General features: G+C 41.1%; 1 protein-coding gene across 7 annotated transcripts in view; it reads right to left on the bottom strand.

Annotated features, from left to right (window-relative positions):
• Window positions 1-8712: 8712 nt before the first annotated feature.
• TLN2 (talin 2) overlaps window positions 8713-26396 on the bottom strand; it is a 231979-nt gene continuing 214295 nt past the window's right edge. For all 7 annotated transcript variants that reach the window (XM_064517511.1, XM_064517509.1, XM_026113384.2 and 4 more), the window contains 5 exons: window positions 20883-21008; window positions 17820-17882; window positions 17527-17709; window positions 12792-12917; window positions 8713-11887 (listed from right to left, as the gene is read on the bottom strand). In XM_064517511.1, the coding sequence (XP_064373581.1) occupies window positions 11759-11887; window positions 12792-12917; window positions 17527-17709; window positions 17820-17882; window positions 20883-21008 (627 nt within the window). In that variant the 3' untranslated portion in view covers window positions 8713-11758. The remainder of the gene's footprint in view (window positions 11888-12791; window positions 12918-17526; window positions 17710-17819; window positions 17883-20882; window positions 21009-26396) is intronic.

Below are 26396 nucleotides of genomic sequence, written 5' to 3'. Positions count from 1 at the left end.
CTGCGGGCACAAGCAGGGCCCTCAAGCCTGGGCTGGGAAGAGTGCTTCAAAGACACAGCAATCAGCAGAAACGGCTTGGACACTAACTCAAGCATTGCAGAGCTGTACTTGCTCCTGACCTTGCAGTACGTCTCACACGACGCGCAGTTAGGAAACACGTCGCTGTGAAATCCAGTCCCACTTGAGAAGGCCCAGCAGCGCGCTGGGACAAACCGCGTTCCCAGAAGGCTCAGATCAGTTTTGCAGCCTGCTGCAGTGACCTGCAACATTGTTGGAATGGCTCAGGCTGATTAGCCTGTAACCCTAACCCTGGTTCCCATCACACACCTCCGTGACAGCTCGGAAGGGTCAGGAGCAGAAGGGACATGAGGTCTAATGTGCATTGTGACCGTATAAGCCTGGTTCCAAATCTTATGTCAAAAGCAGGTAGATTTCTTCCCCTCTTAGCCATGCTAAATAGACTGGTCATGAATATCTTTTTGTGATAGTTGTGAATTTTCTTCCTGCCTAAACTTATTCAGGACCAACACAGTAATTCCTCTTATGCCAATGCCTATCTGGACTTAAATAACTCCCTCTCCCCTACCTCTACACTTACCTTCTATTTTTAGGAAGACTCTCTCCCAGACTCTTAAGCTAAACAAACAAAACACTTCTCCCCTCTGCTCCCGGGGCAGACTCTCCTTTCCCTTCCATTTCAAAATTTCTACCTGTAGAAATGTTGTGCTTTGACAGCTCAACATTTCTCACCACAGAAGAGTTTCTGTAGAGAGAGGAAAAAACCCAACCAAACAAAAAGAACAATCCACCCCTAAAAAGTTGCCAGGGCATTCGGCACCGGCCCTAGGATCAGCGCCAGGGAGCCAGCTTGGCTCCAGCGCTCCCGGGGCTCTGCGGAAGCAGGTGGGCAGAAGAGCTCCCAAGTGGTCTGGAGCAAACAGATGCCTTTGAAAACCCAGACGAGACGACAGGAGCTCACTGCCCACGCAAGGGGCTGCACGTGAGACCGGACAGAGAGCTGCTAACTCAGTAGCTTTTTCCGGGACCATGTAACACGTGTGGCAGCTAAGCTTCAGCAGGACACGAGATTCCTTCTCAGGGCTGCAACATAAAGAATAGTCTGTTTTTAGTCCAGAAGGGAACAAAATCAGAGGAATTTGATCCCAAGTAGTGAACCAAAAAAATGCCAGACATTTTCTGAATGTCTGTGTTATTACAGGGACCAGCCGGGGATGAGTTATGTGTCTTTGAGCTATACAGCTGGTAGAGTTCTAAGGAATGAAGTCATGGCTTTCGGCGTGCCCCGGTTATAGCAGGCATTTCTGTTTGAACTCCAAAGGTGGCCTTGACTCCAAGAAACGCAGGAAAGTCTCAACAGCCACCACCCACTTGTCTGCAAGATCAAAAGGGACTCAAGCAACATCTGAGCTTACCTCATTTTAAACATGATCCTGTAATTCAGCAAATCAGCCCTGCTTTCACCATCAGCAGTGTCACCACAGGTCTGACTCACCCCTTCAGCACTTGGGGAAATTTGTTACCAGAGCAAGACCGTCCCAGCGACACGGGGCAGTTGTACTCCGAGGGCAGCGGCCTTCGCTGTACGAATGCCATGCTTCATTTGCACTGGCGGGGAGCAACTACAGATGGTACAATCTTCTCTGCTTGGAAGAAAAGCTCTGAATCAAGTGTGCAATGTTTTCTTTCCTACCTCGATTTATGTAGAGATTCTTGAGGAATTTGAAGGTAACCCTGCATCTCCTGGGTGCCAGCTCTTACCTGTTACAGGGAACTCCGAGCACGTCCCCCCCATCCTTACGCTGTTTCCCCTTGCCAATCAGCAGAGACGCAGCAGTACCTTTCACAGTGTCTACAGAAGGGCGAGAGCTGTTACCTCAATGTTTTGCCCTCTCCTGTTGCTCGCAGCCGTGTTGTTCCTCCAGCACACATTTTCGCCTTGTCTGTGCTGTGACGTTTAACTCCTTCTGGCCGCTTTTCCAGGACATATTCAAACGCATCCAAAGCTGCGCTGGCATCTCAACTCCACCACAATAACGAGACCCGCCAGACCTTAAGAGAGACCTTTCAGCAAAACCCAGAGAAGCTTCTTAATCTGTGCCTGCTTTACAGTCCCAGAAGAAAAGCATAGGCAACTTTCTCTTCTGTATCTGAATAGCTCTGCCTCCACTCAAAAGGCAATTATTGTATTAGCACGTTTAGTGGGGGGAGGAAGGGTGGAAACAATAGAAAGGAATACCTATCATCTTCCTCTACTGACATTACCAATATACTTGGGGACTAAACACTGAGAACTCTGCTGCTAGCAAATACTATTGAGAGAGGACTGTAGGTTAAAGGTTCTCTTTTTGGTGGCTGTTACCCTTAAGATTGGGAATAAACATGCAGTTTAGGAGATGTTCAGCTTATTTAGAAATTTTCGGAGGAGGGGAGTAGGAAACTGCCTAAAATGAAATTTTTGCATCTAACCTCTTTTCAGATAAAAAAGCCTCAGACAAACCAAAATACGAGCGATGTGGTCATATAATAAAATGCAGTCTTGGTAATGAGTCTCCATTAAGAGCCACTCAGATGATCTGGGAGAGATCAGAGACGACGACTCCTGAACAGCCAGGAAAGTAAGCAAAGAACTCTGTGGCTTGGACAGACAGACTACAGGCTCTGAAAGCATCACGGACATGTTGCAGCAACGGTTTGGCTACAGAATTGCCCTAAAGCACCTTATTATCTCTGAGTGGCAGAGGACAGCAACTGGCGTGAGCCAAGCACAATGGAAAGACCAATCAAACTGTTTTACTGAGATCTTTTTGAACTAGTATACTTTTTGCACCGTTTTCCTATGTGGAATTATCATCTCTCCTGATCAGGCATTTGTGTTACTGAGAGCAGCATTAGACATGCTCATACTGAAGTTCTCAGTTTCATTTTTCTGAGGCAAAAGGAATCATGCCTGGAGTCGTGCTGGCACACAGACATTAAGCCAAAATCCTTAATGATGTCACGAAGCAAAAGCTCAGCCTAGGCTTGAAGAATATATTCACTTTGTTTCTTAACACTCCTCTGTCTTAGTTCAAAACCCAGGTATTTCCCCAGTGACTGGATTGCTTGAACTCGCTACATTTCAAATCTAACAGAACGTGATTATTCGCATTCAGTGACCATACACTTAAGGGTACCAAATTCTGTCCTTACAGTGCAGCTTCACAAACACAGGAACCGAGTCTGCTGTCGTTAATGTCAGTTGATAAATACCACTGCAGGATTTGATCTTAATTGGCAGGAGATACTGTTCCTGATTTTGGTAATAAATATTAAGACCCCTGCTTTCTCCCCAGATCTATGACTGCAGTTAAGCCTGCACATCCTGGCACATCCAGACTCTTTTCTAGGAAGAAAAGCCAACCATGGGCACATAAAAGCAGGCAAAAATATATTAGGCCAAAACCAATTACAAAAAAGGAAAAAAGAAAAACATTTAGCTGAAGTCTCCAAAGACTAATGAGACAAAAATTCAGTCTAGGCTTGAGGAATATACCCATTTTGCTTCCTAACATGCCTCCGTCTTAGGTCATAACCCAAATATTCCCACAATGACTGCCTTGCTTGAACTTGTTATACTTCAAATCCGGTAATCTTTAAATTGTTAGTAAAGCAATGTATTTTTCCCCTCTATAAAACAGGCAAGATTATGCCATGCATAAGCATTTAGCATGTGCTTGAGGGAGTAGGCATTTCACACCAGTTTTGCCATATATGCCACTTTTTAATGCAGCTCACAATCTGCATGGAAAAAGAACTAAAAGCTCGGCCTGACTCTAGAGAAACTGTCCTAGCATTTTTGAAATACAGCGTCAGCTCAACTCTTACTGTTAAAAAATGCAAACAAAAGATGGGTGCTTAGAAGAGACAAAATGCTCGACCTTATGTAGCTGAAGGCAAAGAATAAGTAATTGCAGACAGACCCAGAAATCATTAATGTGGTGGTGTTAACGTCCAAGTCTCACATAGCTGCAGATGACTAAAGGCATTGTGAGTAAACTTCAAACCCGGCTCTGTGGCTAAACTGTCAGACTGGAGGCCTCGGTGCCTCAGCATTTCCATCATACTTTGCAGGCTGCTTTGGTAAAGCAAGAGGCCTGTTTTAATAAGCTGTGAGAGCTTTGTCCAAAGTATTAAAGCAGCCACTTCTCTTGTAGAAAAAGTCAGAGATAAGTAAAAGCTGGAAGAGAACTGAGGTTGGTGCCTTAGCAGGAGTGGTTACAACGTGAAGCGAAGCCAAGGCACTGAGCACAGATTCTTGCAGATTAAATTCAGCTCCAGAAGACAGGATGTTTGTCTAAAGCATTGGCAGTGAAAGACAGGGTTGTTCTTGGCACTAGTCACAATCACTGTTTAAGTCCCTCTGCTATATAGTTACAGGGAAAGAATGCATTTGATTTCTGTGTAACTGACAGAGTACAGAAATATTAATACCACCCCCCCATCCACTCAGTGAACTAAACAGGAATAAAAATATTAACTCTTTCCTGGATAGGGTTACTACTATTGCTGCTCTATTTAGTTCCTGGACCATAGCAACTTCACCAGCTATCGAGTTCACTGCAGCCTTCTTAGAGGACTTGAACAAACTATCTCCCTTCCTGCACTGTAATTTCCCCATCTATAAAATGAGAGCGGCTCATCTGTAGTGCTTTATAAACCACAAATGAGAAGTGCTCTCTAAGAGCAGAGTATTCTTATCAATACTTGACACCCGCTATGGTGATCTTGGGATGGATGTCACGGAGAAGGTGCTTCTAAGTAGCAGCAGGCAGCAAAGCAGGGGGCCACACGTTGTCTCTGAGTGCCCGAAAAATCCTAATTTAGCCAACCACTTCAGCACGCGCTAAATCCTGTTTAGGTCAAGCTGAGTTAGTTGTATTGCTGTGAGAGCACATGAAGGACTTTTTTTTTTTTTTTTTTTTTTTTAATAATGCAAGTATGTGCTACAGCGTTTGCTGAATTAAGGAATGAATACCTTTCTGTTCCAGAAGCAGGGCTGGTAAAACTATTAGCTGACACTACATTCATAATAAAATGCAATGTATTTATTGTCAAACTGGAAAAGGTACAAGACAGTACAAACATGTATTTATAGTAACTGCTCCAGAAGCCAACGACACTTTGCATGACTTTGATCAGGTCAATAGTGCAGTGACTTACATTCAAGTAAATATTTTAATCAATAAATTATAATATAGATCAATGCAATCTGAATAGAAAGATTGTTAGTTGTAATGTTGGAAGAAATCTCCATATTAATCTTTTTGGTTGGTCAATTACACCCTACAAAATACACTAAAAAGATTGATTTTGATTGATTGATTTTGGAGAAGATGAAGTACAGTGCAATTATTCCAAAATAAAAGGATTAGAGTAACAGCTTAGCAAGTACTAGATATTATCTGTGTAAAATTGCAAATTCCAACTAGTATTAAATCCAGCACCTGAAGAGCAAGAACTATATTAAGAAAATAATGAACAACGTTTTCTCACTATCCTAACTTTTTCCATAGACTTCGAAACACATCTCAGACTGCTGAATCAACTTAATGCTTGACTCTCTACCATGATGAGTGAATTTTCATCTTCAAAAGTTCTGGGAATAAACTGAACTTCACGTTGCACTTAGTATTTTTAATAAAGAGATTCTGACTTACAGCAATACCGGTTAGGGGTAACATGTCCAGAGGAACTCTCTAACTGCGATAAACTCTAACAGTGGACAGTTCAGGATGTTAAGAAGTCACTAGCCCATGCTGTTCATTTTTAAAATTGGTAAATATACTGAAAGAAAATAAGCAGTAGGGAAATAAAACCATGTTTGATACGTAAGCTTTACACTATCCAAATTAGGATTGGATAAAACCCACATACTAGTATTTCTCCTGAGACACACTACAAATAACTGATAGACTTACATAGGTGGAAAACTTGATGAATATATTGTAAAGAGATCCTCAAAGAAGAAAAAGTTCAGCTCTCATAAATGCTCAGAACGAACAAGAAAGGGGAAAGCATAAGAACTTCAGAACAGCTCAGGTCAGGAGCGATCCCAGCACGTCAGAAAGCACTGTTTAGTCCTCAGGTCTTTAGGCGTCACTGTGAAAGCAACTTCCCTGGCGTCTCTAAAGTTGTACCTAGAGCTTTGGCAACACAAACTGAAATCATGGTGCATAGATACCAAGGACGGACAGCAAACCCCAAAATACTTATTCCTGTAATTTAACACACCTTAAATAATTTAGCATTTTATATATATATTTTAAAGAATTTAGCCTAAAACATGACTAATGCTTCCATATCCTCAATATTAATGTTGATCTAACCAACCCTAGAAGAGGAGCTTCTTTAGTCTTGTTCCTACATGGAGAACGCACGGCAGAAAGCTCTTTGACGAATTTGACCCATTAGACGAAGGCACACAGTGCAGAAGAGGTGCCACTTCTGACACCAGGGCGGTCGTGCCAGAAGCTGTCCCCGCCAGCTGCAGCCTCAGCACAGCGAGACCACAGCTACGGATGTCACACGCACGACTGAAGGACCCTAACCGTGCGTGCACGCACACGGAGCTCTATTTGACATGGGAGCACCTAGAATGAAATGGAAATCACAGCATACATAAAAGCAACACAACCAACCTCCCCCAAAAACATCCCAAATAAAGAGCAACACAAAGCATCTGACACCCTCAAATCACTCGTATTTCCATCTTTTGTATACTATTTACATGTAGTTAACATGCACTTACTTCTAAGGATATTGAAAGGTCACTGACATATAACGCAGGGTAAACACGGGTAGTTCTGCCGAGGAAGCAGAGCTTTAAGTACAACATTCTCTGCTCTCACCTGGGGATTCTGCGTTTTTTCCCTGCCTTGCCAACAAACAACTTCTGCCTTATTTGGCTTAAGTAGCAAAATGATCCTTTGCATGACAACCAGTGCAACACAAGTCACAAACACCTACGTGCAAGAAAAAGGAATTCCTTCAAGAACTTATTGTTGGTGAATACAAAAAAATATTTATTTTTGTGGCTAGAGAAACACTATACATAACAGTGTCGCAATGTGACTCTAGACCCCTTTATGCCTTTGCTCTGGGTTAAAGCTTTAATGGGAAGGGAAGAGGTTACAGGGGGAGTTCACCCCCTAGCATGTAATGACAAAACCGTCTTGAACAGAAGGTTCTTCCACTGCAACGAGGTTCACTAAGCTGAGATAAAACAGAAGTCTCTACTGCTTCGATTATTTTTAAAAGTGACATAATGGCAACTACTTTTAGCTCAACAAATGACAGAAAAAAAAAAACTTTAGGCAAAATGATTCCTGTTGCTGGGTGTGAACTGTCACAGGTATGGTATTTCTACACTCCAGGACTGCTCCTGCCCGCCCCTTGGCTGGGCCATGGCCAGTTTAGACCTGCTCTGCTGTTAAACTCCTCTGGTGCTGAAACGTTGCAGCCCAGCGCTCTTCAGCAGTATCTGCTCTATGCAGCGGCTCTCGGAGTGCGCCGAGTTTGGCAGAGTCCCTACCTTGCCGCCCGAGACCTCTCGGTAGCTCACGTGCAGGAGGTAAACGCAGCGATACAGAGTCTAACGCTGTGCAGACTGCTGGCTCCAGCTAGCAAGTATCAGATTCAGGGGCCTGACCTGATACCAGGCAGCTGACAGACCACACGCTGCCAGAATTATTAAAGTTACCAAATACTGATGAATGTTGCTCAGGCTGCAACTCCGAACCGGGTCCTCCTCCTGCCCAGGGCTGACCGCGGCAGCGCGACGCGGGAGGCGCGTCCCCGACCTCCCTGACGCGAGCAGGGGCGTTGCCGGGGCTGAAGCAGCCCACGGGCCCCACGCCATGCCGCGCCCGGGGTGGCGGCAGCTCCCGGACCGCCGCGCGCTCCTGCTGAACACCGCGCGACGCCCCGAGATGGAGCCACACAACCCAGGAAGAGCCGCTCACAAGCCTGTAGGTCTGTCACCTCTGAGCTAGTTCATCAGACTTCATCGCAGATACTAAGGACAGGCAAACCACCAATCTACGACGGACTAGTAACTCCTACGACCTAACAGTCTCTGCTCTTGGCATCATGAACTCTGCGAGTGCCACAGGAATGTGATGTTCCATTAACATGACAACTGCACGTTGAATTCATACTGCTGCGAGTACTGAAAAGCAGGCTCCAGGGATCACGTCACTTATGGGTGGATAAGTTTCCTTCTTTAGTTAATCATGATGCAGCTGCATTAGGACAGAACTTTTACAGTATATAAAGGCACAAAAATATCCAAAATCATACATTAAAAACAAACTTTGGGGAAGATAAATTTAGTGATGGCACATGCAATACTCCCTGGGGTGAATATCAGTTTAACCTGTTTAAAAAAAATCCACTCATGATCATTTAAGTGATGAGGTTTCTTGAATATTTATCCATCCCTTCATTAGGAAATAAATGATGAAGATGCAGAAAATAACAGGGAAAGGGGAAGATGAAACAAAACCCCAACCTTCAAAATCTGTTTTAAAACTTTTCTTGCTTTGAGGTTTCTGATGTAGAAAAAGAGAAGTTTAGACAAATAATAAAATGTTCCATTCAAATCATTACTGGACATTTGGTAAAACAACACTAGACTATTTGTACACAAACAACTTTGAGGCATTTTGCTTTTAATTTGCATACAATTTCTTAAAGTGAATTCCACATGAAGGGTGAGATACAACAGAGCTTGTTTATCATTTCACAAGTTAACAGAACAAAGCAAACATCTGCCCTCTTTTTGAGCAACCTCCATCCCTTGCCCCGACTCGCAACTCCCTGCTGCAAGCCTCCATGCCTAATCAACGCATGGACTAGGCCCAAACTCCACAGACGTTCACACACGGACTTCAGTGGTACTGCAAATTATAACAGCAAGAGTAAACCAAAATAGAAAGTCTTTAGGTGAGTTTATATCCTCTAAATGCTTCCCAAATCAAGACCCAAAATTCACAGTAAAAAAATACTTCAATTGTTCAGCTCAACTGCTCATCTGACTGTGGTTCCTCTGTGGAACAGCTGGTAGCTAAGGAAAGGAAAATAAGAACAACACTTTTTGTCAGAGAAGATGGGGCAATAAATCAGAAATCGGGAGACCTCGAGATAACTGTACTGAAATGGACTTCCCAAGCAACTCGATCTGGAACACAATTTGAACATACTCTTCCCTTCTACATACTGATAAAATTTGCTAGCTACACGATTTCTGCACTTGCATTTGACTAGGCTTTTGGCTTCTTACAAACTGTCAAATACCACCCTGACTCATGACCAATACCAAGCATTCCTGATTAAAATACATTACATTATTATGCCTACAATAAAATACTAGCATGGTATTAAGGACAGCATCATCTTTCTTCATGCTTTAAATGAGACTACAAAAATAGGTTAAACAATGGTTGAAAGGGGAGCAGTAACAAATCTGTTTTAAGGATCATTCCAAAAAGAGAGATGGGAATGTGAGGCTGCCCAGGTAAACAAGAGAAAGCCATAAACTACAAAGAAGCTTGACACACCAGCAAGGCAAAAGCAGCAGAAAATCCATATTGTAAGAGCTGTCTTTTTTTTTTTTTTTTTTTTTTTTTAAGGTCTTACAACAGTAAAAAATGACTTAGCCTTCCACCTCAAAATTTACAAGAAGGTTTTTTTGGTATAGAAATTCTTAACAGAGTTTCTGTGACACTGCTCACTGAATTCATTGTGTAAAGGATACGCAGAGGAAAAAAAAATCAATTGTGCTGAAATGGAAGTTACAGAACTCAGCCGTGGGTGTCCGACAGCAGTGGTTTGCATATGCACACAAGCCTACGCACCACAGCACGTCTGCACCTGCGATTCTACTTGGGATTTGCCAATTTTTTCCTCTCATCACTGTGGCTTCTCCAACAAGTCTACTGAGTCTGAAATATTTCAGTACCAGAGAAGACACTACCCCCCAAAAAAACAAAACAACAAACAAAAAAACCTTTGTACACTTTAATACTCATTAATTCGCTAGTCATTTTTGCTATATATTTAACACTAGTGTGAAAAAAATTCTGATAATTATTTCATGCATGTAGCTTAAATGAGGAGTTAGCACTATCTAAACGGCTAAACCTAGCACTAAAGGGTTACTTTTGAGTCTACGAGACAAATATTTCTGCAACAGTGACGACTGGGTGGGTATGCATATAACATAATAGGCTCAGCTGGAGGTACTTGGCAGGTATCTAAATGACAGCACAGCCTTCAGAAGGACTGGAGTGGCAACATCCTTTGACCTAAATAGACTTGACATTATTGTTTCAGAGGGCTTGAGTGGAGATGGAAGAATGATGGGGATTATTGTTAGAAACTGTGTTTATGTAGTCAGTCAAAAAGTATAATTTCTGCTAGTTTCAGTTTCTGTGGTTTGTGTTTTTACTTTGACAGGGTGAAATGTGTTACCGACTCTACCCATGTTGCTATTGCTTAGGCCACAACAGAGATATTGAGAACATACAGTACCTTTCTGCAGCTGGCCACAGAGATTGCTGCGCAGATTGCTGCTATTCCTTCTCTGCAATTCCTTGGTGAGTACATTTTCATCAATACCAACTATGAAAACAAGCTTCCAAGAATCCAGATATTCTTTTATATTACAGGAAAGTGTAAATCACTTCCATTTCTCCTACAATACCCACAGGTTTCAAAACAAAATATTAGAAATTAAAAGAATAATGAGTTGTGATAGTCTTTTGCTGTACTGGGAATTTCCCTTTTTCACCTAACATACATTCTAATAGAAATCCCACAGTACGAACCAGGTAATTTCAATTAAACAAAAGAAAACAAAACACAAACTATTCAGTCCAATGTCAGAGCATGTGTATGTGTGTATAATACTGTAAGAGTAGTCACACATTAGAGGTATATAATTGAAACAGCATTTTCCTTCATGAACCTGTTATTATTGAGGCAGTGACAAGGTTTCCATTCCTCTGTTTTCTGAGCTCTTAAAAAATGGATATTGCCACATTTTGTGAACCTAAATACTGTACAAGCAGAAGCTTGTTGGTATCAGGTAAGGACTAATAATACTAGTGCAAACAGGTACAGACAGTTCCTCCAGTTTTGGGATGAACCAGCTATCTAGAAAGAGGACAGGCAACTTCTTCAAACGCACACTTGTGTGTTCCTCCACTCAGACATGCATCCATCTCAGGCTTGGTCTTCTTATTACAAGGGTGGGGTGGGGGGAGAACCACCAGCTCATGTGATATTTATCACATGAATCATTTCTTGACTGCTTTTCTAGCAATATTACAAATGTTTTATAACAAGTCAAGGAACGATAAATACCTCAAGCTTCAGGTAAATGACAATAATACTGACTTAGAACTTTTTGTAAAAAGTGAAGCATTCTCTCCTGAGATAACAGTCAGGGAAGGAACAGGAATGATGAACTTAACACTATACCATTATTTGATCATCATGCACCTCAGCTGACCAGATGAGAAAGAACAAGTGTTTTTTGCCCTCTGCTCACCCAAAGCTACGACAGGCAGTTTATTTAGGTAAGTGCTTGGCATACAGAATGTTGTCAGAGCAGTTCTCACTGTACTGTCCCCCTTTAGCTTATTTCTTTAAAAGAAAAAACAAAAAAAGAAGAAAAAAGAAAAAAAATCTCAGCAGGCTAACCCTCATCTTCTCTGAGCTCTGTGGGTAGAAATTTGTATTGCTGTTGGCGGATCTGAGCCAGCTTTTTCCTTGCCTCTTCCAGCTCTCTTTCTTTCTTCAGCATTTCTTCTTGGGCTGCAATGATCTAGGAGAAGAAAGAAGCAAGAACTATGATAGCAAGGAAGAGTGTTTGTAAAACAATCTTTCTTTCTCTATCACACCAGTCATAGCAAGGCATTGGGCATTCTCCAGAAAAGTACCAAGTGTCAAGGACTTCAGCAGGAATTGCTCAAATTTTCCCAATTCAGGCTACTGCCCTCCATGACTACGCCAGCAAGAACAGTATCATATTCCCACTTATTTCTTACAGAAAAAAAATTATCCATGAGCATAGTCTTGCCATACATCCATGATGGATTTTATAGCACAGCACTCCCCCATTCAGTCTGGGTGAGGGCAGGAGAAGCACTATGCCTTAACATACTGTTTGAATGACAATAAAACTGAGCACTCATTGCTGCAGGTATCCACAGCATTTTCTTGCATCTAGAAATGTCAAAGGAGAAATGACAGCACTGCAGGCATGCAGAAATGACAAATTTCAGTATCTTTTAAGTGGTGACCACAGTATAGGCTGTTCCTCATTTATAACAGTGAATCCAGAGGTTGGTGCAATTTAAGAGCCTTAGATTTTTTTATTTCTTCATATTTATTAAAGTCACAGTAATGAAATGTTACCAGTTCTCATCTCACACTTTCTTTTTCTTTGACTACATACATACAAAACCGGTGTTCCACTAATATTTGGGTACATTTAAAACACAGATAGAAGTGTTTGAAAAGAACTGTTAACTTCTGCAGGACAAGAAGATAACATTTCAGTGTCCTATTACATCAATGGTTATTGAACAACGAGGCATCAAGTAATTTATCATTGATTTCTACGTAGCTTTATCCATTCTGCAATTCACTGCATGGACATTGTAACGCTATGCTGCATTTCCACAACACAGCTTTCCTCTGCTTTACTTCTTGGCGTTTGTACCAACCTGAGCAATGCCACCCACAAACTTTGTTTTGACCACAACGTCATCATCCTCTGCTTTCCCAAACGCTGCTTTCTGGGCTGCCCTGACAAGATTGTCTGATGCTCGCTTGACAGCATTTCCTGCAGCCTTGGGAAAAAACAAAAGGAATTTAATAACAACAATGCGTAATTGTAACATCAGTTCTTCAGGACATCAAAACTTTTGCACCTTTGCTTGACTCCATAAGAAAGATGTGGGTTCTCCCCCTCCCCCTTTTTTTCCTCCAGTGAGAAGCACATCAATTTTTCAAAATCAATGCTGCAGAGTGGAACACAAAACTTTATTTGAGAAGCTAGAATTAGGACTTTTCCTCCCATCACGGTTTGAAATAAAACAGTGGACAAAATCCCAAATTATGTTCTGCACAATACTGATACAAAAATTTTTGGAGAAAAAAGAAAAAATGAAAAAGAAAATAATAAAAAATACTTAAATCAATGGATTTTTTATTTTATTTATTTTTTATGAATTAATGCAGTTTTACCAGTGGAAATTCACCATGTACATAGCTATGATTAAATTTAATCTTTTATTTCCTTAAAAATGCTGCTATTTCTAAAGATAAATAATCACAGATTTGTAATATATCAGTTGTTGTCAAAACTGAGGAGTGTGAGCAAACGTCCATCAAAAAGAACAAGGTAACTAAGCTACCTGCATTCTCCCATTGATGAATATCCTTCCTATACTATAATGCCTACCAACAACAGAAATTCCACACTGCATACTCAATTATGACCAAGTCTACAGGCACTGCTGTAACAGATACAGAGGAGGATACCAAGGTCCTCATATGTCCTTTTCCTACTGGGAAGCGGCCTTGGAATCTCCTGTTGTGACCCCTGTGGAGATGACGAGCAAGTGGAGGCAGAGCCCTTGTCACAAAGAGAAGGCATCCTTAACCGAAGTGCTAGCCAACTGTGTAATCACGATACACAAACCTCTTCTACTAAAGCTCAAAGATGGAGCTGGCACCTTTTCCAGAGCACTGAGGTCTTGAAGAGCATTGTCTAGGAAACACATAACCTGCACAGGCAGGTGACTGCAGCACGGGCTCAGAACCATCTGCCCTGGCACTGAATTTGCTCAGTGTACGAAGAACTGCTGACACTGGTGGAAGGCTAGCTCTGGGAGAACGATGACCACGGTTAATGGGTGCTGCACATGGAGGTGTAAATGCGATCTTTCGTACACCACTGGCAGTACTTCAAATTTGTTGAGTCCCAGGTAAGTTTTATGCCTGATAATTTGTATTTCAACTTAGCTGGTGAACCAAAGATTTGACTGCCTCCTTTCTCGCTCTTACTAGAATCTTCCTCCTTCCTACCTTTTTCTCAAACCATCAATGTCTCAGGACAGATGCAGGAAAAAACCCTCTGGGCTGAAGCAGACAGAGCTGAGAGGGGCCATGGGCCACTCATTCTGAGGGACTGACTGGGAGACCTAGCGGTAGGTATACTCCTCAGTTATACATACAAATACTGAAAGGTGGATCCCTAACTGCGTATCAATTACTTTAGCAAAGAAACAACCTTAGAGGACCCAGCACCACTCAGGGATATTTCCACCTCCTAAGCAAGAGGAACACTTACAATACCTGTTACTAAGAGCAAATCTTCAGAGCACAGTGGAATGCTGTGCAGAGATACCAGAGTTATTTGTGACCAATGTAGCTGAGGTACTAGAAGCAACGTGCTGTCCACACTCCTGCCTGGTCAGGTGGCATGAGTTTATCACTGTTCAAACTGGCTCATGTAATTGTGCACAGCATTACTTTGTACCATGTACTCTTAAAAGCACTTGAATACTTCATGAGGAGAAGGATGTGAAAGGCTAATCTTCTACTGCCTTGTTAGAAGCCCTGCCCTGGAAAGATGTCTAACCTATAAACTAAATCTGACATCAGTCTGCTGCAGGGGCAGATTTGCACATCACTCAGCTATTCCTTCTGTGTGGACTGAAACCAGCAGAAACACGTTGGGGCAGACACAGATACAGCTGTCCTAGCTTAATCTATTGCCCAACAAGTGTTAATTTGACTCAAAGTTTATATAGAGTCAAGCAGGACTGGATAAATTAGAGGAGAAAACCACAGAGTGTTACTAAACATACAGAATTTGTATCTGGCTTAGGAAGTTTCTGAGCTGAAAATGCTTGGAATCTAGGAACATACTAGGGAATAATATCCCACATGCTCACCCTGTTCCTACTCTGCCCTGAGCATCTGCTCCTGGCCACTGCTGGAATCATGATATTGGGCTAAATGAACTTTTGGTCTAATCCAGTAAGGCTGTTCTCATGTTTAACTATAAACCCTAGTATTAACAGCAGATTAGTTAATATCAATAAATAATACTAATGCTAGCAAAGTATGGGGGGGAAAAAAGGTAGCATTGCAACAGGCAGCGGGAGAGAATAGTAAGTAGAGCCCACCATTCCTTGGCTGCTGAAGTCCCCAGGCATCGGGCATGCTGAGGACTCTGGTTCCCGCACGTGCCACTGGCCAAAGGAGCCTGCTCCCACAGGTACCAGGAGCGAAGCCGTAGGGACCAGCTCCAAACCACCCCCCCACCTCCATACCTCCAGTTCCACCTCCCTTTTAACAGACATCTTGCTCCACCTGAAATCACCCAAGAACAAATTACTTAAAACTTGCTTTGATCACTCTGGACATGATCCAAAAAGAGTGGAAATGTTTCCATTTATTTCATTAAGTTTTGGAACAGTCTCTGGAACAATGCATTCCAATCAGCATTCATGGGAAGTGCAGCTCAAACGCCTCCTCCCAGAGCTCGTCGCTGTTTGTGGGGCTAAGAAGGGGAGAACCAGTACGCCCAACCTCTGGTACTTAACCTATTAAAGCTATATGAAAACATTTGTGCTGGTGGCACAGGCTGCTGAAAAGTCACAGCAGATTTGTCAAATTCACCAATAAAAACCTTTGGCAGACATCAACTCACTAGTTTTGCTATTATAAAGGACATGTTTTCCAAGTTCAAACCGCTTTTCCCTTCATTATTCATTTTGAGACAAACACAAAGCCTTGTCAAGTGACAAAGTTCATTTTTAAAGTCTTTTTTCCAAATTCAGTGCTTGGGTTTGCACAATGCTGAAACAGCAACTGCTTGTTCTAGAGTTCCTGGGCTTGTCTCCTTCAGCCTTCTCAACTTCTCACATTCCATGTCTATTTAATAATATTTGTCTACAGTGACCATGTACCCTGAACTTCCTGTTTCTACTGCTTGTTCTGCATTTAAAATTCCTCCAGCCCTATCTTGGCGTTTGGATATGGAAGTGTGGGTTGCATTACAGTCAGAGCTATCTTCCAGTTCCCTGATACCTTTCCCACAGACCCATGAGAAACCCGACCCATACAAATCCATTATCAAGCACTAAACACATCTCACTCCTAGGGATAACATTGACATGACACTGTTTTCTATATAAACAGATTTTTCATCCACCCATACGTACATTTATTTTTTCCTCCTAAATATTTAAACTGTTGGTATATTTTGAAAAAAATGATTTCAATTCCTCTTGCTCAGACAGATACTCAGTCATATGTACTTCCACTGGCACGGACTCTACCTATCCATACACCAGCTGTTTTATAGAGGCCCATTAGTAGCATTTGTGGAAATAATTGAAAAATGGGAAGTTTCACTCTCAAAGATGCACCACGTTGTTGGTATGAAAAGGAGCAGAAATAATTCTTACATTCCAGGCTGGGCCTGCAGGACTGGCAGTCAGGAAAGGCTGTAGCCATTTTAAAAATGAACACCCTTAAACAGAACTCCCGGGGACGGTAACTTCACCCCTCGTAATACAGTGTTAATGCAGTATCAGTTCAAACTAGGTCAAAGTGAAAGGGACATGTAATGTGAAATGGAACCAGTTTCATTAAAAAACTTAAATCAGACTTCAGTTGAGATGATGCGTCAGCTTCTGCTGAGATGCTGCCAATATTTTTGTTTTGTCTGACAATCGTTCTCCTATTTCAGAAATGTTCTGTCTAGAGTTGCTGTCTCCTGACTCCCAGAAACACAGGAAAACTGACCACAGCCCATCAGGCACTTAGGCAAGTACTTGGTTAACACATGAATAACCTTGGAGAGGTCAGACAGATACTCACGTGCAACCAAGCTAAGCGTGCTTAGCTGCCTGCAGGCTCACTGGGAGTCTAACTGCACACAGAATAATTGTACAGAAACCAACTACACTCACTTGCTATAAAAATGCATGTAGTAAAACATAATGAACAAAATAGCTCTACAGCAAAAAGAAAACCTAAGTGTTACTTCTGATAACAGGAGCAACTCCAATTTGACATAAACATTGCATGCTGCAACATTTCATCAGCTCACGTGTTCCTGTACGAATCTATCAGTGTTGCACCTAAGTCAGGGCTGGGCACACACCAGTCAACATCTGTATCTTTCAGTATCTTTTAAAGATGAAGAATAAAAAAGCAAAGTGAGGTGACCTTTAGCTGCTGCTGAATAATGATAAATGCACAATCGCTTCGTCCTTGGTGAATGAAAATCCCCCCCTGCCCTGAGTCCCACAAAGAAAATTGAGCAGAATTCTGAAAATTCAGAAAGCTATTCCTGAAATTTTAGGTTTGTTCACACAGTGCTAGAACAAAGTTGATGTAGCACTACTACGGATTTTCAGGGATTAAGAACACAAGTACCTGTAGCCTCCTCATGGCTTCAGAGTCGTGATCGGCCTTCACTTTGCAAGCCACAAGCAACTGTGCTGTAGAAGCTGCAACCTGTTTGGCAGATGAGATGAGCTTCTCCTCGCTAGCGTGGCCTTGTACTGAGGCATTAGCTGCTTCACAGAGATTGCTGGTCGCAGCTGCCACCATTCTGGCCTAGGAGTCGGTTAAAAAAGTCACTGTGTATTCTCACAGGATAGTATTTCTTCAGAGAAGGTGCTAGTTTCTCTGGTATTTTAAAGATCAACATGAAAGAAGTTACTCACAGCAGAAATAAGTCCCTGAGACCACTGTCCATCATCAGCTGCATTTGCAGGGATTGCTCCAACCTGAAAAAACAGTTCAGAGCTGGCTTACAATGAAACAGAAAACACAGTTGCTTTATCTAGGCTTTAGACAAACAGTAATCTGAGTAAAAAGACGGACACCTGCGCCTGTGCCTGCCCACAGCACAGTCTGAATTCCCAGGAGCACAAGATCTAACTGAAAAAGAGAACTGGTGATTTGTCCTTGCAAACATAGTCCGAGGCTCTCAGGCTTTAATACACATATTTGTGCTACCCAGGGATTTCTGACTGCTCTACTAAAGGAATGAGCATCCACAAAAACTTTTTTCTCCCCAATAACAGGTTTTTGTTGTTAAAGTAAGTGTGCTTCCAGCACACATCTGCCTGCTCAGGTGGTGTCCAACCCGCTCTGCTGCTTGAATTGTCCCGCTCTTGGAACACATTGAGATCCCAGATTGCTGCAGCTGAAACTTTGGCCTAAGCAACAGCTGAACCAGTAGTTCCTATTCTCTTGGCCTTAAAAATAATTTATTTCCGTCTCCCCAACATGTTCGGCTTTACATCATTTCTGAACCTGATTCTGGCATTATAGCAAGGTACAAAATAGAAAGCTCCACGGGGAGCCACCTCGAGTCTTCGTGTCCAATTAGACATTTGAGGAAAGCAGCCTATTTTTTTGTGTGGTTCATCCACTGAAGCATCCACGGAATCAACACTGCTGGTGACAACCAGGAGAGAATTTTCTTCCCGCATCAGATGAATATAATGAAATGAAATATCACAGCTGGTGCCCCCCACACTATCCACCTGGCCTTGGGAGTCTTTGGAGAGAGAAGCTGAAAGATGTGAAACCTAAATGCAGTCCAGAAACTTGCCATAATTTAAAAGAAATGAAAACAGGGATTCATGAGTAAGGAAGATCCTCGGAGTTTGGGATGAAATTGTTACGTGTGGCACCAACACAAAAGGGATACAGTGACCCTATTGTGTCACCACAGCTATGAGAGAAAGCAGTTATGCAATACAATAAAATCACTAATTTAAGTTTCAAGGTTTTCCTGCCTAATAATCCCCCCCAAAAGCATTCAAAGTAGATCACAAATGCAGGAGTCTAAACACTGGTATTTGAACTGCATGCATGCACCAAAGAGAAAGAAAATGGGGAAGCAGGGGCCGGGGGGGGGGGGGGGGGGGGGGAAAGGGATGATAAGATAGATCAGATCCAGCTTCCCAGATTTTATCTTTACCACGCAGATGGAAACAGCTGCTCAACATCAAACTAACTGTCATAAAAATTTCACAGGAGAAAAAAAATTATTTTCATTTAAAATTTAACAACTTTTTCAGCTATGACATGCATCAATTTGCCCTGTAAGATACTTTCACAGTCTTTACTAAGTGACATGGGAAATTTATATAGGACAAAAATGTGCCTGACAGAAACAATTCTGAAGTTTGATTTTTCCTTAAAATTTTATTTTGGTTTGGCTTCATTTCTTCCATTAAATAGCATTGCATTATTTTCTGGCTCAAGCAAGAAGATCTTGCAGCAGGAAGCAACCATCAGTAAAAGCCATTTGCTGCAAAAATTCCTGGTCTTTCAGCAGGTTACTATACAAGAGTGAAGGACAAAGCAAAATGGCTAAATTCAGTAAAGCAGGTTGAACAGATCTGCTTATATGGTGCTATATTTGGCAGGTACACTTCTATTAGAAAGGCAAACTACAGCTTTCCTTTAGTGGAGGGATTAAAGTGGTTTTAGCAATTTTCTGAGCTTGGCTGGAAAAGGATGCAAGTGCTGTTAGCGAAAGACGCAAATAGAAATGTGTCGGAGGGAGCAGTCACAAGAAGCCAAAACTGATACTAACGGCTCATATCAGGATATATTGTATAACTCTATATTGGTGGTGTTGAGAAAAGAAAAGAAAAAGGAAGCTACACATCATAATAAAGCAAAGCAAGAACAGGTCTTATCAGATAAAAGTAGACAGCACAATAATTTAAGTGAAGCAGTGAGGTAGGTCAAAACTGCCATTTTCTTGACTGTTTCCATAGCCACCTTTCAATGGCTAATTATTAATATCTTGTTTTATGCATTATTAAGAATTTCTGTAGTTACAGCTTATGGTTGGTCTTTTCAATTCGTTATATTGTTGTTGTAGAACAACTGCTTTGTGCTCGTGCTGGAAATAAAGCACGAGCTCCCCAGGAACCCTAGCTGAACGCGGCGGATTAGCTCTTCTGTGACAGGATCCATGACACAGTCTGCTCAGAATAAAGCTTCAGATGAAATTAGAAACCGAAACTACACAATAACAAGGGTCCTGTAACAAGCTGTTCTCACAGGCAACATATCTGTTTGATGTTCGGATTTTAAGTTTCAAATTATATTAACTTGGGGGGGGTGGGAGGGAGGGGGAGAGCAGTGAGGGTTATGACATGAAATACAAAGACCTGAATCTTGACGAGACCAGAAGGACAAAGACACATGTTAGAAGCACTGTTTAGATGGTCCCAGAAATATTTAGGATCCTGCCCACTTAATTGTCCCAATTTCCACGCAGGTCTCCCCCACTGTATCAGACAACAAAACACTGAGCGGACAATTAGTGATGCCCTTTGCTAGTCCGGTCCAGAGCGGCATTGTTTACACTCTGGCATTTGTTTCTGAATCCCTGAACTGCCCTGTGGGAATATTCATTACTAGCTTGAATCAGAGCCCTTCACAGAATGCAATGCTGTTGTAAACAAACAAACACCACCAAACAAAAAACACCAACCAAACCTCCCCAAAACACCAACCAAACAACAAAAAAAGAATCATCTGAAAAGCCAAATACCTAACTACAACTGCTAAGTTTAAATAAAATATGGGTTTTTTTTTTTTTTTTTGGAACAGATGGAGGCCTAGGCTATGGACTATGTGATCTGATGAGCAATGGCAATATTTATGTTTTAATTAGTCATTCCCAAGCTCCCTTCCTACTGTGATCAGTTCTGATGTTTCCCCCTCCCCTACTGCTGCTTGTTCTGTTTACCCACCTTTCCCTGGGCCACCAGTTCTCTCTGGGCTGCTGAAGCTGACTTCACCAGGGCACTGGTAGCAGCTGCAATGGATTTAGCTGCTTCCAGGATCTGTTCTTCAAAATCCAGAGTCTCATCTGCTTGCTATAACCAAAAAAGGACATCACACATTATTCATCAGAAAGTGATTTCATTCAGAGAACGGTTTCATGTTCAAGATCTAGGACACAGGCAAGCTGAGGCAAGATTTTGAAACACATGAGTAGATTCAAAGAGAGCTACAGTATCATTTTCTACAAAGGAGTTTCCCATGGTCTAATCTGAGAGTCAACCTAAGCAGACCTAACAAATATTAAATTGCTGGTATGGCTGATCACATGTAAAACTGAGTATCACACAGAAGAGGCCTCAAAAAAGCCTTTAACTTTCTACTACATTACTTCCACTGCTCAGAACTACATTCAGAAAAGTGCAAGTCTGAAAAGAAACTATTGCTTTTATATATCAAAACTATATTTGTAGTGCTGAAATATTGTCTTCCAGGATTATTAAATGAGGTAGAATATAAATACTTTAAAAATACACAAAGCATTAAAAAAGGACAGTGATAAATGTGTTTTCTCATTCACCTGTACTAAGAAATATGATGTAGGTACCAAGCAAGTGCATACAGTTAACAGCTTTTGGTAAGAGCCATCATTTCAGAGAGCAGTACTGGGAAGCAGTCCAGTCCAGTCCTCTTGGAGATAGGGAGCTCCAAAGGTCTCTCTGGGACACTTCAATTATCCAAACATGCGTGTCAACAAGCACGTGCAAACAGACAGATCAGCTGTTCCTAATGAGCCTTCTTGCTAGTTAAAAGGCAAATCTATTGCTCTGTAAAAAAAAATCCTCCCTGGCTTTCTAATCATTTAAACACATAAGAAAAGCATTCATCTAAGTATGATTACTAGCTTCTGAGTAGTTAATGGAATAGATACAGAGAAATGGTTAGGATTGTTCTTCATACAAAACAAACCAAAAAAATTTATTTTGATTGTGATCAAATCATAAGCCTAACAGAATCCAATGCAGTATGACCAGTGGGTACAATACCACAACAAAACACCTTATGAGAGACTGGGCTTTTGAAATACAAGTTTCTTTCAACTTCTGCAAGCACAGCATTCTTGTATCAAACAACTAATTCCAGGAACAGGAGCCAAGTGAGCTTTGAGCTAAAAACCAAAATTTTGGGATCCAGTTAGAAAACTGGGCACTTCATTTGTGAGGCTAAATGCATCCATCTAAGTTTTGCTGATCTGAAAGCAAGTTTAGTTCTCCTGTTACTGCTATTTCATTTTATAATCGACTAACAATTCATAATAACAAATAATTATGAGTAATTACCATTAATTGCAAAATAATATGTCAAGCAGTACTTGATCGTATGGCATTTCACGTAACTGCCACCATACAAACTAAAATAAAGTCTGAGAGATGAAAGCTCAGCATCCACGGACACTAGAAAAACATGATGATCCGAGAATAAACACTCATGTGTAGGTAAAGTTGTTTGGCACCTTATGTTTTTTCTTATCTATTAGGAAAAGACCCACCTAAGTCAAAGGAAAATGCTTACGTTGTCTCACTTGTGGGCTACGCCCCTCAACTGCAGTGCATGTCTCTGTAACACGAGTATGGTAAGAACTTGCTTTGTAAGGTGAGCAAGCCACATTCCCCATGAATTATCGGTAGCATCATGACTATTATATCTAAATGGTAATCATGGTGGTCCTGGATTTATTCAACAGGCCTCAAGTCTTATTTATAGAACTCTTTCTTCAATCATGATACCACAAAATGACCAAAGAAACTATACGGAATTCAGTTTCCTTCACATTTCTTTTCATTATTAAAAATATATGCACTAGCAAATTTAAGTAGACTAATGATTTAAATTGGCTATCATCCAGCAATACTTTTGTTGATATTTCACCTTAACAGACCATTACTGCCATCCTCCTTTTGTCTAAGGCTTCCTGATATCAAGAGCTTTTAAAATTTTCATTAAAATTATTTTGAATAAAAATTGTCCAATATGACAAAATATGTTATGCATATTATTCTTCAAAAGTCAATGCTGCCAGGAATTCAAACTGAAAGGAGTAAGCAATTCAGTATCTAGTTATGTTTTATAAAGGAGATATTATTTGTTCATAAAGTTTAATAAAATGCTTATGGTCACACACTAATCCGTTAGACAACTGCGTACGTGCCTAGATGTTTTTCAACTTACCAAAAACCAGCCACCAAAAAGAGGCTGAGAAAAATAGCTATTTAAACTCTCAGAGTGAGTGAACTAGATATTGCAGGTAAGAGCTAAGCAAATATGACTGGTTTGAAAAGGAATGCGAGGGAATCAAATTTGCATTACTGAGAATGCTGGTATTCAGCGGCTAAATTACTGCCATCCTGGAGCAGCAGCTAAAACTCAGCAGGAAAATGGAGAGCTAAGCCTTAGCGTCTCACTAAATAATAGTTTTTCTTCCCTGTACAAAATTAATTTCTTTCCATTTATATTGTACTGGGGGTGGAGGAGGAAGAGAAATCACACCCTAGGTTTCCAAAACTTCCAAATCCTATATTTCCTGTTGTCTTACGACTTATTTTGTTCCTGGGGGAAAGAGAGAGAAAAAGGGTTTTTTATTGATAATAGATCCCCTCTGCAGAGAATTTCTTTTTGAACAAGCCTTACACAACACTCAAACTGTGGAACTTGTGCTGAGTTGTCATTTTCTCCAACAAATTCTTGCTTATCTAGTGCTTCCTTGTCGTAACTGGGAATGCTGAAGGAAAAACTACACCTTAGGGCTGGCTGCTCATGTTGAAATGGTGCTCAGTCAGCACCGTGGGCACGGTTACCCACCTGTACCCACCTCAGAGCACTCCTCAGCAATAAGGACATGCAACAATCCAAGACTGAACAGAGCAAAAGGCCCAACAAGAGAAGTACTTCGTCTACCCACTCCCATTATTAAAGACTGTGTCATAAGTTGTCTTAGGTTCAACAGTGCTCTCACAACACATCGCAGTTCACAGCTTTCCCAAACAAAGTCAGGAGCAATGATGATGCGATACATGACAGAAGACTTCACCTTGTAAGATGTTAGTTCTTTGAGAGGGCAACTGAGGTTTATTTTAAAAACTGGATCAGTGAGACAAGCCATTAGCTTCTCCCTCCCCCAGCAACCACCATGAAGATCAGCATCTCTTTTTCCACAAGCTTAAACTAATAAGCTATTATTGACTGTGTGACTGTCCAATAAATGGATTGGAAAATAAGGTCACCAGAATGGACAAACCAAAATTATTAGGCTAACTACAAAAAGTCTGTAGTATAAAATATCCTCAAAATGTTGATTGCACCATTTAAAAATATAATTTCAGATGTTTTTGTACTTTCTTACTTTTAACCATTTTCTTACAGAGACTTCATTATCGGGATAGCATAAATAAAGTCAGGGTCAGCTGGAACAAATGAATCCCCAATGCCATTGCTAAATGTTAGAAGTTATTACAAAAGACAAACCATTTTTTTTTCTTTTGAAGCAGCTCTCAGCTTTTATTTCATAAAGAAAAACCCAACGAGGATAAGTTACTGCACTGAGCCCTGGAAAACACAATAACCATTTCAATGGGAGTCAGTTCAGCATGACTGCTGCTCTCTATCATAAAAAGCCCTACACAACTTACAAATCTCTCCAAGAGCAACTCAGCTCAGAGGAGCACTTCATGTGTATATTTAAAATCAGATTAGAAGAGTCTGCAGGAAGTCTTCTAAACCTGCTTGTGAGTGAATATACTCCTTCATATTGCCTTATACTATGTTATAAACCCCCGGAGACAGGGCAGGACACTGTAGGAATATGTTTGATATATAGTTGGATTAAATAACAACCTAATATATCAAACATATCACACAGAGTCCTGCAGAAAAGGCATCCAGGTTTGATTCATCTTGGGAAAAAAAAGGACAAACTGCTGAAAGCTAACAGCAGGGAACTGTTATTGACTACTAAAGACACTTGTTTTTGAAGGCATAAGCCTGCATGGAAGCATGAAGAGGGTACCAACAGAATAGGGTAAAGTACAGCAATGCTCTCTGGTGTTGTACCTCACCTACAGCATCATTTTACTTCAAGTATTTTTTTTCCAGTATTAGTGAAGCATGTAGCTTTTATTAGACAAAATAATTTTCTTCTTCAAAAAGTTGGGAAGTTTTTTGGGTTATTTTACAGCCAGTGGCATATTTACAAGTCCAGAAAAAGAGGCAACATGTGGCCCCATTGCAGGACATTCAACCCACTAAAAATGAAAAAGGAAAAAAAAGATTCTATGCTCGAAATATACATAACTGTTTAAAGGAAATGTGATAGCCAGAACTTGCTTCATAAACAGTAAAGCTCTCATTGCTTCATGGATCACCTCCCCACCTTGAACACTGCAATTAGAATATTGAACAGTTTTTGTTATGTGTAGGATTAACAGCATCCACTTGGGAGAGTCCTCCTCAAAGTACTTGCAAGATACAAGCTCAGAAGTAGGACAAACATTAACAGGCCATCACTGGGGTGCTGGGCTAGCAGTCCATGCATTTTAGGAGCATACTCACTTGTGAAAGGACCAAATGTGTGAACAGTGAGAAAGAATCTATTTGCTCTGCAGCCAGACTGCCATGAATGAACTCAGACACAATGCGCAGCATAAAATAAAACATGGGCACCCATTAACAAATCTGTCCTACAATAAGGGCTCTCTGGGGCAAGAATGATTCTCCAGCAGTGGAAAATGAAGAGATCTCACTCTATTATTCTCAGTCCAAGACATCAAGAAGGTATGTTTGGTGCAAAAATGAGGGGGGAGGGATTTTTTTTTTTTTTTAATCCAGAAGTATCAAAAGGAAATTAAGACAGTGGAACTCAATCACAAATGAGCCTCCCCTTCAACCGCTGATTTTTTTTAATTAAAAGTAATTGAGTAAGTCTTAGTAAGTATTAAAAGTAATAGACTTGTAAACTCAAAGACCAAAAACTTCAAGTCTAAAACAAATCAGTCCTATTCCCCTTTTCCAAAAACAAAAGCTCACTCAAGAAGAAAGAATCAATCACCAATTAAAAAAGGTGAAGATGATGGGTTTCCTGTAGGCAGATTATTCTAAAATTAACTACTAAGGACTAGGCTGCAAGTTCACTTAATGGTGATTATCTCTACCACTAACAGGACATTACTCTAGTTGGACTAGTGGTTTATTCCAGTGTAGAAGATAATTATTATTCCTGCATTTCATAGACTGAGCATAAGAAAATCGACTGCATCAACCCAGTTGCCTAGCCCAGGCATTCACACCACAAACACCATGTATGTTGTCAAAGACTTGAGCATCAGAAAGAAAGAGCCCGTTCAAAGCTCCGAATCCTGCTCTGGGAGGACAGCGGGAGAGTACTAGGTAGCACTGGTCCTGCCCATGCTATAACTTCAGTAGAAAACCTG

The sequence above is a fragment of the Dromaius novaehollandiae genome, chromosome 10 (assembly GCF_036370855.1).
Source record: "Dromaius novaehollandiae isolate bDroNov1 chromosome 10, bDroNov1.hap1, whole genome shotgun sequence".
NCBI lineage: Eukaryota > Metazoa > Chordata > Aves > Casuariiformes > Dromaiidae > Dromaius > Dromaius novaehollandiae.
The sequence above is the reverse complement of the archived record's forward strand: the minus strand, read 5'-3'. Positions and strand labels throughout refer to the sequence as shown.